General features: G+C 40.1%; 1 protein-coding gene and 1 long non-coding RNA gene across 3 annotated transcripts in view; one reads left to right on the forward strand and one right to left on the reverse strand.

The window, feature by feature from the left end:
- Positions 1-6,647: 6,647 nt before the first annotated feature.
- Positions 6,648-10,643, reverse strand: LOC127377207 (uncharacterized). The gene is made up of 2 exons (XR_007887650.1): positions 10,542-10,643; positions 6,648-10,220 (listed from the first exon to the last, which is right to left on the reverse strand). It is a non-coding gene; the product is annotated as an uncharacterized LOC127377207 (long non-coding RNA).
- soga1 (suppressor of glucose, autophagy associated 1) overlaps positions 10,219-13,407 on the forward strand; it is a 106,729-nt gene continuing 103,540 nt past the window's right edge. For both annotated transcript variants that reach the window (XM_051424886.1, XM_051424887.1), the window contains exon 1: positions 10,219-11,474. In XM_051424886.1, the coding sequence (XP_051280846.1) occupies positions 10,497-11,474 (978 nt within the window). In that variant the 5' untranslated portion in view covers positions 10,219-10,496. The remainder of the gene's footprint in view (positions 11,475-13,407) is intronic.

The following is a 13,407-nucleotide window of genomic DNA, read 5'->3' on the forward strand; positions in this document are numbered from 1 at the left end:
AAGTCGCTGGCTTTGGGGGCGTGGCTAGATGGATGACAGGCATGGTACGCAGCCAATCAGGTGTAGCGCCTGGATGACTTGGCCAATAACAGTACACGTTGAGTGGATGTTGGAGCCAATATGTAATACTACCCGTGTTGTTTGAAATGGTTTCTTGTTTTTTATGTAATGGATCTTTTCAATCTGAGACGTAATATGATACATTACCACATATGTTTTGCTCATATTGTTTTATTATTATTAATTACTGAATTAAAAATGTGTATATTCCTGAGGTAAATCTAAAGGTAAGCATGACATGGGTCACATATCTTAGTTATAATTTTTTGATCTTACTATTATTTTGAAACTGTGTTTGTTTCAATGATGACTGAACATTTGTGGGGCCAACAAAGTCAGGTGGACTATGTAACATGGGTAGCCACTGCACACCACACCCTGGTGACATTCCAGATGTCCCTTTATTATCTCTTAAACAAGATCAACTGAACATGATGAGAATGACTGGAATTCACATCTTTGCACTTCGCTCTGTGGATGTCAGAAGCTGACGGTGGTGAAATGTTGGTGAACTTAAGATTGCTAAAAATGATGGAGAATATATGATTCTTTTAAACAATCTGCATCATTATATCCTAACCTGGGCTTTTTCTGGCAGTCTGAACACATCAAGAAATAATTTCTGATAGCGCACAGTTGTCAACTTTGTCAAAGAAAATGTTATGTTCTGCTCCACGGTTCTCTCTGTATAACATTTGGCCTTTGGATATCTGGTGTTCATTTCAAGCCCTGTTTATGAGACATCAGCTAAGCTAGTATGTTATGTCTCTCATCAATTATGTAGTCAGTCATTGATATGTTTGATACAGCTGGCTAGCTGGCTGCCTGTTTAGAGAGTAACACAAGCATGACGAAGAATTACGCGTATGGTCCACGTTGACAGTCTTTCTGAGTACACATGTGGGGCCTACATGTTTGTAAGTAAATTAGTCAGGATGAACAGATGTTCATTTTTGACCCTCATCATCGTTAGATAATAAAAATATAGATTTTTATATTTGTGTGACAACCTTCATGAAGCTGATTATAAGCTAAATCACATGGACTAAAGACAAATGTGTCACAGAACAGCCCTCACTGTTTGATTGACTGTTGATTGATCTCAATGAAGCACAACAAGGGCTTAGAAGAAGAAAAGAAGTGCCAGTTTTTCTTGCTGTTAGGACTGAACTCTATACATGACTGCACACAGAAAAGGAATAATAATTTGCTCTTGTGGGCAGCATCAGACAGACGAGCAGTGTGTGTTTCTTTTCCCACCGTTACATAACAACCATGATGGTGTGATGAGAGGAAAAGAAAAGAGAATGGGATGAGAACAAGTAGGAGGGAACAGGCAGAGAACAGTGGAGCAGAAAATGGTCCCCATTCAGGCTCACAATGGCACACAGAGTCCTGCTTGAACACAACCACACACGTACACACAAAGACACAGTCTTGCACTGTACATATAGATGGTCACACAAGCATACATAATACATAAACAAACACACAAGGAATGTGTTAATAGTGATGCTGCATTTAAAAAAGTATTCCACCGGACTAAACAGAGATTGAGCATAACGGCCATTTTCCACGTACTGTTTAGTGAGTAAGAAAAAGTGTAATGTAAATGACACTTCCTCATTCCTCACTCATCATTCCTGAAGTGAAAATAACAATCTCAATTTCTTGATGACAGAAAGAAAATGGCATGCAAACTTTAGTTTATCTGCTTTTCATTGCATCTGTTCTTATCAATCTCTGCACCAGAGTAAACATTTTAATAGTTTGCTTCCTGTTTGCTTTGCCAAATTGCCTCCCAACATAAAAACACTTTTGGTCAAGCAAATGCTTTGATCTTTATCATCCAAACTGTTCCCCTACAGTACACTGTGGTCTCTGTCTGCCACTGTACGTTACTCTGCTCACCACTAGATGGAGGTAGAAGATTGATCAACTCTGCCCTCTATGTGGAACTGAATCTGGATAACTGATTATTTTTTAATGTCCTCTAATAGCTGGGCATTCATAATCCTTGCTATTTTAAATTAGTTTTGATACAATAAAGTAACCAAACACTTTGAAAAAGCTAACCCACAAACATAATATTAATAATGGAATATAAATAAAAGCATGTGTACTGTATTCAATTGTGGAACAATAATGGAAATAAACTTTATAGAACATAAACAAGGTAAATTATAGTAAAATTGAGGAATAAATTATATAACTTCCCAGTGTGATGTGGAAGTATACGTTACATCTGAGCAAGTAAACTAGTATTTAGTGAAATAAAAGCTTTTTCATGATATATAAAATTACTATTAGATAGTCAAGATACCAGTGGTGGAAGAAGTACTCAGTATAAAAAATGATCTGTTTCAAGTAAAAGTTCTGCATTTAAAGGTTTTCTTAAATAAAAGTACAAGTATCAAATCATCAAAGTGCCAAAAGTACTCATAATGCAGAATGTCCCATTTCAGAATAATATATATTATTTTACTGGATTATTACACTAATGTGTTTATCACTCTGTTGCAGCTGGTAAAGGTCGGGCTAATTTTAACTACACTGCTGCGTAGCTTAATCTACAATAATGTATAATCATTTATTTGTTTATTAGATTTTGCATTAATTATTTAATCAAAACAATTACCTTAAACTGTCAGGTAAATATGGTGGAGTATTTCCCTCTGGAATGTTGTAGTAGAGAAGTAAAGTGTACCTCAAAACCTACTTATTTATTTTTGTGTTTATTTAGCAGGGACAATGCACAGCACATGTATTGAACCAGACAGAGCTAGTCATCTGTAGTCCTTGAGTGGAGGCCACTAATGTGCAGGTTACTGTAAAGTAAATGTACTTAGTTACTTTCCACCACTGTAAGATACTGGGTACAGGAGGACAAGAACATGTGTCAATGGTTTGTTTTTGTATCTTATTTATTTGTTTATTTAGAATTTCAGTCAATTTAGTTTTCTGGAAATGTTCAAGCCTGATTATGGGAGGGAAATTAATATTCTTAAATCTTTCAATCTTCCTCTGATTACAGGATTATATTTTAAATAGTTAAGATGAGGTCAGGAACCAGGATACAGAACTGATAAATGCCAATCTGAATTTTAAATCCAATAATGAGGCTTTTTAAAGTCAAGATGATGATGATATTAATTTTTTTCCTTATTTTATGGTCTTAAACAATGATAAGAGTATGGGACCACTCAGACACACACATATACACACTGCACACTTTTGAAAAACCCCAGGCGAGATCCAGCAGTGTCAGCAAGAGGTCTGTGATTTGATATCATCATATATAGGCCATCTACTGTACCCAGTAGGGAGGGAGAGCTGAGGAGAAACTTGTTATTCCAGATAAAGCGAGCCACATGAGACTCATTTTACTTGCAGGAGAAAAAAATTCCTCTCTGACTCTCACAGGGGGGTTCAAAATAATCAGTTGAGCCTGACAACCCTGCTGCAGAAGGGAAACACCCACACAGCATTACTCCAGTTCGGTAAAACTGTGATAAAACACGTGGAAGTGATTAGAAATATGCAGTAATGATGATTGGGAAACTTTTTTATGGTGCTAAAAATAATAGTGTGAAGACATGAAGTGTGTTGAAAACTGAAGAAAATAAAGACACATTTGAATCGATAGTTTGACATTTTGGGAAATAGGTTTATGTCTTGCTGTGAGAAGATCAATATCGCTCTCATGTAGGTGCAGAAAATCTAAATAAGGCTACTGCAAGCAGCCATTAGCTTAACTTAACAGAAACAGGCAGAACCTGCTAGCTGGGCTCTGTTTGACCGTAAAACAAATATTTTTCAAAATGTCAAACAACCAACTAACCAGTTGCAACCAACTAAACACAGCTCAGTCATTTAATTACGAAGGAGAAACTAAGGTGGTCACAAAACTGCGAAAGGCCCTATCTAGAACCAGTGTTTTATTTGTTCATTCTAGGCTACTGTAAATTCCATTTGTGCCAATAGATCCTCGTAAATGTTACACACTGGGAATTTCTTTGAACATTTTTGTCCAAGAAAATTAGAGAAACAGACACAAACGGGCAGCAAACATACTATCCCATCCTGGTATAGACATTTTATCACCTGCTTAGCATCTCCTTACTACTCTGAGCAAGTAGGCAAGGTGTTTTGATCATATTATTATTATTATTATTATTATTATTATTATTATTATTATTATTAATTAAATGGCTGGTAATTATATGTTATATATTATATTAGATGTTTCTTAGTTTAGAAAGTGCAAAACATACAGCAACAAGTAAATAAAAGGAGAGCAGATATAGTACAAATGTATCTGTCTCCTCCTGTCAGCAGGCAGAATGTGGCAGTGGCACTGCTGATGCAGCTCATCTTTATAACCACCAACACACACCAACTGCTTTCTAATTACTGGACTGAAGATAACTTGCAAGGACAGCAAGTTTCTATTATCGCCTTTTTTCCTCTCAGCAAAGCAGAATGGAAATCATACACTCTAATACCCAGATTGGACAGCAATGAAAGGCACATCAGGGTGTGTTTTCACAGATAATTAGTAAAATATGCTCATTGTTAACGAGTATTTGCTGGTTGGTCGGCTGGGTTTCCTCCCTCTGGTCTTCCACTGAGGCCTAAACAACAGTGGGGTGGTTTGGGGCATCATGGTGACTGTATGGTGCTCATCGCCTCATTTACACTCATATTCTTGATGAGAGGTCGGATGACTGGTTGTTTCAGTGACTGGCATCAAGGAAGCAAGTAATGAAGCGGAATTAAAACATCAATCCTGTAAATACTCTTGTTACAGACCTGTCACTAAGGTTGGATTAATACATGAAAAAGAATCTGCTTTGCTAAATAACCTGGAAACTAGTTTTAGCAAATTCACCCATTGTGTCAAAGCCACAGTGGCACACTGGCTGGTAGCGCCTCTACGCCCAGACAAGCAGACTGCAGAGCACATGTAATCTTGTATATTTTAAAGCATGAATTTCAATTTGGAACATTTGTGCTTACTGGATTGGTATTTCTTACTGAAGTGATTTTACCGGTAAGCTAACATGAGTTTAGCGTGTTCAAACCACACATGTGCTTGCTGCTATTGCTAGAATTCTGAGGGAATGGCTATATATATATATATATATATATATATATATATATATACACCATGTTCTGCTGACAGGGTTGAATAAAATTAAAAAATCCAGGTATTACTGTGTGTTAGATGTTTCCGTGTCCTCGTGACAGTGGGCCTAATTAATGTTACTTTGCATTTTACAAAGAGCTGCCAGTGACAAGCAAACCGCATTAACATTGATGGGATGGTTGTAATGTTGCTGATGCAGTTATTTCACTGTATTGTGAATTGGCTAAAAACTACCTTGTGTTTTTTCCAGGGCTGTTATGGAAGGACTTGATGTAGGGCTTTGTGAGGGCCAACATGGGTGCTGTTTGTGTAGCACTTAATTATTTAATGAATGCCTTTTACCATATCCTTATATGCAGCAATTGATGGCCTGCATGTTCATTAATGATTCAAAGATCTATTCTAGCATTCCAGATTAAAAATTTCATGTTGAATTGGAGACTTAATAAGTGTATAATCTGAGTATAGAATTGCAATGCTCAGAAGGGTAACAAAATAGTCGGTATGACATAGATCATGTAAATGTCTTCTGGTTTGCACAATATGAAAGATTTGACCAAAACTCACTTTTCACTGAAGACATTTTGACACGACAGTAAGGAAAACACAGGTGTAAATAATAAAATGAATGATGGCTGAATTCCATTTAGCTGCTTCAGTTTCAGGGAGGCTCACTGTCATACTGGGACACTTGTATAGAACACAGCCATCATTAACTTTATTAGTAAAACATGCTATTCCTGCTTTGACAACTCATAGAAGTGTCACATGTATATGAATGTTGCATTACAACATTGTTGTTGCTTAACAATAATTGTATTTTTAATTAGATTTTTCTCCAAATCAGAAATCAGAAATACTTTAATAATCCCTGTGGGGAAATTACTTGTAGGGGGGGAGGAAAAGGGGGAGAAAACAAGAGGAGAGGGGAGATACCACCCAGTGTAGACAGTGCTGTGACATATTTTACCTTACTGTCAGTTTGATTCTGTCACCATTTAGCCAAGTTGCTTATATGCTAACTGCACAAAGCCTCTTATTTTTTTCTTATCAGCAAAACAAACTAGAGATATAAAACTCGCCTACACAAGAGGACTTCTCAACTTTTCCAGCTGATTATGGGCTGCAGTAAATTAGTACAGTGAATCAGTTTCCATTGGATATCTGTGATTTGCTCAATGCATTGTGAGCCTGTTATTGGCAGGCATTCAGCATTTCCGGTGAGAATGGAGAGGTACAGTCTATCAGATGTAATTCTGTGGCTGCCACTGCAGGATCATTGGCCATGAATGATTTACAGACTGATTATGAATTCACCCCTCCTGTCCATAACAGCATCTTGTAAGATCACTGCCAGGGGATTTAGAAATGTCACAGGACTGAGAGAGGGTGAATAGAATTGAATGTTTGGTGAAAAATAATACAACCCATCATCATCTTTAAAGATTTTTCTTTCTTTAATACAGTTTAGTGTGAGAGAAAGGCTCCAGCACAGATTGGATTCAGGATAGAGCCAGTATATAAATTGTTCTTTGATCAACTGAGCCAAAGGTGATTTTCTGACCTCATAATGCTCCATATATATCAATGACAATGGTTATTGTAGCACTAATGGCACTATGCTGTTGAGATGTAGACTATACATGTATAGGAATCGTTTTCTCTGTTCATACAGAACCATGTGATCTCTCAAGTTAAAACAACCAGTTGAAACCTGGCAATGATACATGACTGCCTAACGTGGACCGAGAGCATAATGGCACCATAATCAGTTTTGTCTTTGAGTCATGCATTAGTCTGGTTATCGTCACAGTACAATCACATCAAACAAGACCCACTTTATTGTCTGGTAAACAACAAATGGCCAGTGACCAGTGCTGAACTCTATTCTAGCTGCTCTAATTCTGTGTTTGCTGGTCTAGTGTTTCTGCTCATAAATGATTCACAGAGGGTGATTCTGCCACCGCAGACTGTATCGACATCTTGCATTGGCTTTTTGATGATGAGACTTTGATCTTATGATGATCACAGTTTCACAAACAGCCACAACTGAAACAAAAGATCAAGAACAGAGAGTAAACATGAAAATCTATGCTGTTACATTTATATTGGAAGTTATAATGGAATGTGATAGTGTGTAAGAGCTTATATATGCAGTCATACTATTGAGGAGACACAGCACATGGAGAGGTTATTATTAGAGATAGGGAATAGGTGGGATCAGAGGAGGACCCACTCTGCTTCTTAATAATAAAACAAACCATCTGTTAATAGCTGGAGATGACATTCACTTGTGGAAAATACAGCAGAAATACATTTTTACCCATCAACTTCATCCTTCCTATACTTGCTCAGTATACATATGTACCAAGAAAGATGTTGTATAAGGGAATGTAATAAAGCATTTCATGAATTAATAACTAAACAGTAGGCTACTTCATGATGTCACAACTTCTTGCATAGTCTAACAAAGAGGTAATAAAAAGTTAATGGTTTCTATATTGCAGGACATTTTTGGCTTTTAGAGGAATGTCTGCACATTAGATGGATTTCCAGAAAATTCTGACATTCATGATCCCCCACATATTGAGACGATCCCCCACATTTCGATTGGCTCTAGTTTTCAAAAGTCAAATCACTGCAGGACAGATGCTTTTTCTAACACATGGCTTTTATACAATGGCTGTGAAGAAACCAGGGAAATACAGCTACAACAAAGACTGGGAAACTAATTATAACTGGTTAAGCCAGTGGAAGGCGACTGTCACACAAGACCATAAGAACTGTGGAAGCTTAAGCTTCCTTTATTCTTACTGTATAGTGTGGGAGTTGGAAACGTTGCATTCAAATAAAATAAATGTGTTAAGTCCTTCACATACTAAAGGCCTAACCTGCAACCTAACCTTAAAGATGTTACAAGCTAAGAACGGACCAGATGTTTTTTTTTTTAACCTATTAGACATAATATAAATCATTTAGATTACCTCTCAGCATTAATAAAGGGTTCCATATGGTGCCTACGTACAGCCTCACAGAGCAGCTGTAGACTTTTTTTCTGTTACATTACAATATTGTCTTGTATTTTGAGGGTTGTTGGGCTTTAGGATCAGTACTGGATTCCTGCCTACACACTAAACCTCACTCATACCTACCAAAACCTTATAGCTTCATGTCTAATGTAAACAATAACTCTTACTATACTTATAAGTATATTAATAGCTAAACTTCATAGTTTAAAGCCACCCTCCCACTCAGCCACTGCTGGTGAGAGACTGATATCCCCATTTTAGACACACTTCTGATTGATCAGCCAGGCATGTTTAGTATCTGGTTTTAATAATACTGTTGGCCTTCTTTTCTTTCTAGCTGATATCTGACGAGAGAAAAAGAAAAAGAGAGAGTCCAACCACCTATGTAGACTAAAATATGGCTAATAACAAAAACAAAGACAGGAGAAGGGCATCCACTGGAGGACAACCATTGATCTCTGTACATAGACACACTGTACACACATACAGAACAAATATTTATTTTAAAGTTACAGTGTTTATATAGTTCTCACTTATATGTTTTTACATTTGTCTGACTGCAAGCCAGCATTTCTCAATTTTACACTAAGTTATGTCTTCTAATCTATTAATGTACATCTTTTTGTTATTATTTCACACTTGCTTTGGCAATATACGTCTGTTTCCCATGCCAATAATGTCCCTTTGAACTGAATTGAATTGAGAGAGAGGTAACCTGAGACTTACTGTACTGTGTTACCATGGGGTCCCTCATGGAGTCAGGTGACCCTCTGACCTCCCACAACAGAAAGGAGGTGAATTAATAATGATGGGAGCAACTGTGTGTCAGTATACAGACATACCATTAAAATAACCCTGCATCAAAAGGTAATTTGATTTATTTGGATATTAAATAATATCCACAAATCTGTAAATGACATTATGACATATTGCGACAATTTACAGATTTGTGGCTATTTAAGACTGTACTCACTACAACCCATCAGCAATCAGCCAATAAAATGTGTCAGTACCCCACTTATTATCATTTCTTTTTCAGTCTCAAATTCGAGGAATACATAACAGGATTATTAGAATTTAATCATGAGACACACACTTTTGCCAAACCTAATTATGGGTTTCATGTTCACTGTGATGTATATCTGATTCTGTGAAAACTGTATTGTATTTCATGTATTATTGACGGTATTCATGTATTCCACATATAGTTTTTAAGTCGATTTTTTTGTCAACCTTCTTTTTAGTCGTGTTTTCTCTCTTTTGTCTATTGTGTGTGCATCTGTTGACCAGGTTGGGAAGCTGCTACATGCTGTTGTCCTTACAGCAATTAAAAAAAGTTGTGTTGATGATTTAATTTCATACAGTGCAAGAAGGCATTGCGCCAAAAAAATAGGTAGAAAAGCTTCTCTGGGGACACAAGTTGCAGCTGGGGCTCCAAAAACTGTGCTATGACATGTACAAAACATGTAAATATCTATCCATCAAAGTAAACATAAACAATTAATGTTGACAGTGTGCAGACAGCAGCAAGATGGTCATGTCATGTCATTTTGGGGCTGCAAAACACTGAACCGCAGCGTATAGGCTACGTTAAACTCTTAAAGTGTATTTTCAATGCAATAGCTCCCATTTTATCTTTATTGAGCTTCCAAGTGATGCATAGCGAGCCATGGTGAATCCTGCTCTCCATCCATCACTCAGAGCATCCGCAGGCTACCTGGTTTTCTTCTGCCTCCTCCTTGTGTCCTTCCAGTATCCTGCAATGGTGGCGGCAGAGAGCTGCAGAAAGGAGATTCTTCTCTCTCTCTCTCTCCTCCAGGGCTACATCCCGTTATCTGGGCGGGGAGAGAGAGAGAGAGAGAGAGAGAGAGAGAGAGAGAGAGAGAGGGAGGGAGGAAGGGAGAGACCACACTGCCTCTCTTGTTTCTCACCCACAAGTCCTCGGAGCAGGAACCGGCTAGTTAATGTCATAGACAGCCATCCTGAAGAGAGGAGGGGAGGATTTATCAGAACAAAGCGGAATCATTTGCACATTTTGCTGCACACACAGTGGAAAACGGGATTATATTTTGGATTTTTTGCTATTTTTGGACTGTTTCCTGCTTCTTGCTCTACAGGAGCTCTCATTGTGGTGGGAGTGAGGGTCCCCTCCTTTTGTGTTGCTCTGCAGTTGTTCATTCACACCAACTTCTGCCCCCTGTTTCCCCAAAATAGGAGGTTTCATTTCTGTTTTTCTTGTTTCGGCCTAAACGGAATGAATGACAAAAACAAAGGAGGTTGATGTCCATAACTCTCCGACTCACCTCTTCTTCGCCTCGCCCAAGGAACGGAGACTCCATCTCCGACAGAAGATGGAAAGCGGAGGCGGGACGGAGGGCTCGGACAGCGGGCAGCAGCAGCACAACCCCCGGACTGAAAACGCGGAGCTCCCGGCGACGCTGCCCGCTCAGCCTCCCGGCGAGAAGAAGAAAATAAACCGGGCTCCGTCTCCGGCCAGACCGAAGGATGTACCCGGATGGTCGCTCACGAAGATCCGCGGAGGGATTGGGACCCCTACCCTGAGCGTCAAACCGGGAGCCATCCACCTGGGCAGCCGAATTTCCAGGCGCAGCCCCGTGGGGAGTCTGGCCGGGAAGGACGGTAAAGCAGAGAGGAGCGGTGGAGGCAAACCGGCGGGCAAGTCCTCCTTCTCCGCCGGAGGGTTGTCCAAGAACTCGGCGGCCAAAGCGGGCAAAAGCACCGGAGGGCGGAGGAAGGTGTCGGACGCCAGCATCGGATCCGACGATTTATCCAAGGACTCAGGCTGCGCCACAGGGAAGCTCTCCCCGACCGACAGCAGCTCCGAGCTATCGGACTGCGCCTCTGAGGAAAACAAGCTCTCCACGGACGCTGTGAGCAGCGACGCCGAATCGAGGAGCAGCCGGGGCGGTGGGCCGGACGGAGACAAGCCGCCCAGGGACGGCGCATTGGCGGACAGAGCTAGCCAACAAGCTGCCGCCAAGACCAGCTGCTCCTCCGCGGAGAGGGACTACAAGGACCGGCTCTCCCTGGCCGTGGAGACCGGGGAAGGGAGCATATCCCCCGGCGATGAGCGCTCGGTCACCTCGTTTGACAGCAGGGTGCCTGCCAGCACATCCCTGGCTTTCTCAGACCTCACAGAGGAGTTTATGGACGGCATGCATGAGGAGTTTGTCCGGGAAATAGAAGAGCTGAGATCCGAGAATGATTACCTCAAAGTAAGTCCAGTTGCCTATAGTTTCTGTAGCAACTATGTGGATTTAAATGTCTTGGAAATTGCTTGTGTTAGTTCTTCCCAAGCTGTTTTGGTTTGTTTTTGTTTCAGACAGACAGAGCAGGTTCTGCATCAGGGATTCCATGGGAAATGTTTTTCATTTAATGACAGGCAGCATACACAAAATATATTTAATAATCACTGCCATTGTCATTTTGCTTTAGACCAAGATGCACCAACAAATCCTCCTGCTGTCTGTTTTTATTATAAAGTCTGTTGGGTTTGTTTACCAGTTCACTCTGACATCCCTGTGTGTAGAGATGCCTTTGGATGCCATCCAAGGCTACTCACTACAAGGATGATGATGTTATGAATAGAGTCTGCAGTCTCAGTAGCACATGAGCAAAACATGCATCCTTGTTGCCTATTGTTGTCATGTTTCATATGGAATATCTGCTGGTGCCATGTAGAGTGTCAGTGTGGATGTAGCATTTTGGATCTTGTCTGTGTTGTCAGCTGTGTTTCCTCTAGCTTGCATGATGGAGGTCAGAATGCCGTTGTAGTCAACAGAAGCCAATAGATGTCAGTCTCTAAAGCCTGCACTGAAATGCTGATAATTTACCAAGGTGTTTGATTAGCAGTGGTTTAACAGTGTGGTCAAACACTCAACATGGACTCCAAATTCATGTATTTTTTTGTATTGAGACCCTTTTTCTTTACATGAAAGGGACAAAAACATGCATTAACAAAATCGGACCAGTGGCAACATCGGTACCAAAATTCTGTGGTACAAACGTCGCTATTGAAACCAGACTATCACTGCATCATCACTAGTAGCTGGGCTCACAGTAGGATTGTATGTGAGCAGATTTTCATAGTAAAGGCATCTCTCACAGAGCTCTCACAGGTGTGCAGGCAGTGAAATGTAATATATGTGCATCCTGCCTTGAGAGTGATTGATCAGGGGACTGGTCGATTACATTAGCATGTCCCTAAGCACTAACTGGCAGTTACCAGACAAGCCAATAATTGTCAGAGATTGATTGGGAAGGGTGATTGATCAACAGCACTTGGCTAAACAGGAGGAACCACCCCATCTTCCCTCTGCGACAGTGTTTTGATACTTACCTCGTAGATGGCTTCACACAGCTGAGGTGCCCGAATTTATAGGACAGCATGTAGCTACCCTACTGGACCACCCTAAAGCCTCATGGGAGGCCTGGCAGTGAAGTGTGTCCGCTTGTGTCTGTTGTTGCAGCTGTGAGGAACACCTGGTTAGTAATACGAAGATCAGAACAACATGCTGCTGAGGTTTCAGACTCCCCTGCAGTCTAATTTACACTCGTCAGTTCTGTTTTTCTATTCCTACCCCTGTTATGTTCAACCTTTTTCTCTTTTAGCACATATTTTACACCATGGCCTATCTATCTTCAACTATATAGCTTTATGTAGTCTATATTAATATGCTCACTCTAAGTTGATGCAGCTACTGGTAAATCAGAGATTAAGACAACTACCTCTTATATTCCAGTGTGTACAATCTTTATCTTTATACACATCACAGCTACAGCTTGAACATACTAATTGCTATCTGACGACACCGGTTTGTTTGTCTGTCTGATGCTACCATCCACACACCTTGTTGGGGCAGCTCTCGCTCAGCAGGAACACGTGGGTCTTTATTGCTGGCCTCATGTTGCAGCTGAACCTGGCAGAGACACAAAGACAGGGCTTTCTGACTTTAAGTTTTAGGAATGTCTGTCCTGTGACTAAAATTAAAGTTAATAGTTGAGCATCTGTGCAGGCTCAGCTTGTATAGAGGACTGTTAGCCAGCTCTTATTATTCACATCATTTTACATGGCAAAGACTTGCTTTGGTAGTACAGGCAGAAGGTTAACCTGCCCAGTATCCTCTGATTAAACTGTCACTATGGCAC

This window comes from Dicentrarchus labrax, unplaced genomic scaffold (genome assembly GCF_905237075.1).
Source record: "Dicentrarchus labrax unplaced genomic scaffold, dlabrax2021, whole genome shotgun sequence".
Classification (NCBI taxonomy): Eukaryota; Metazoa; Chordata; class Actinopteri; family Moronidae; genus Dicentrarchus; species Dicentrarchus labrax.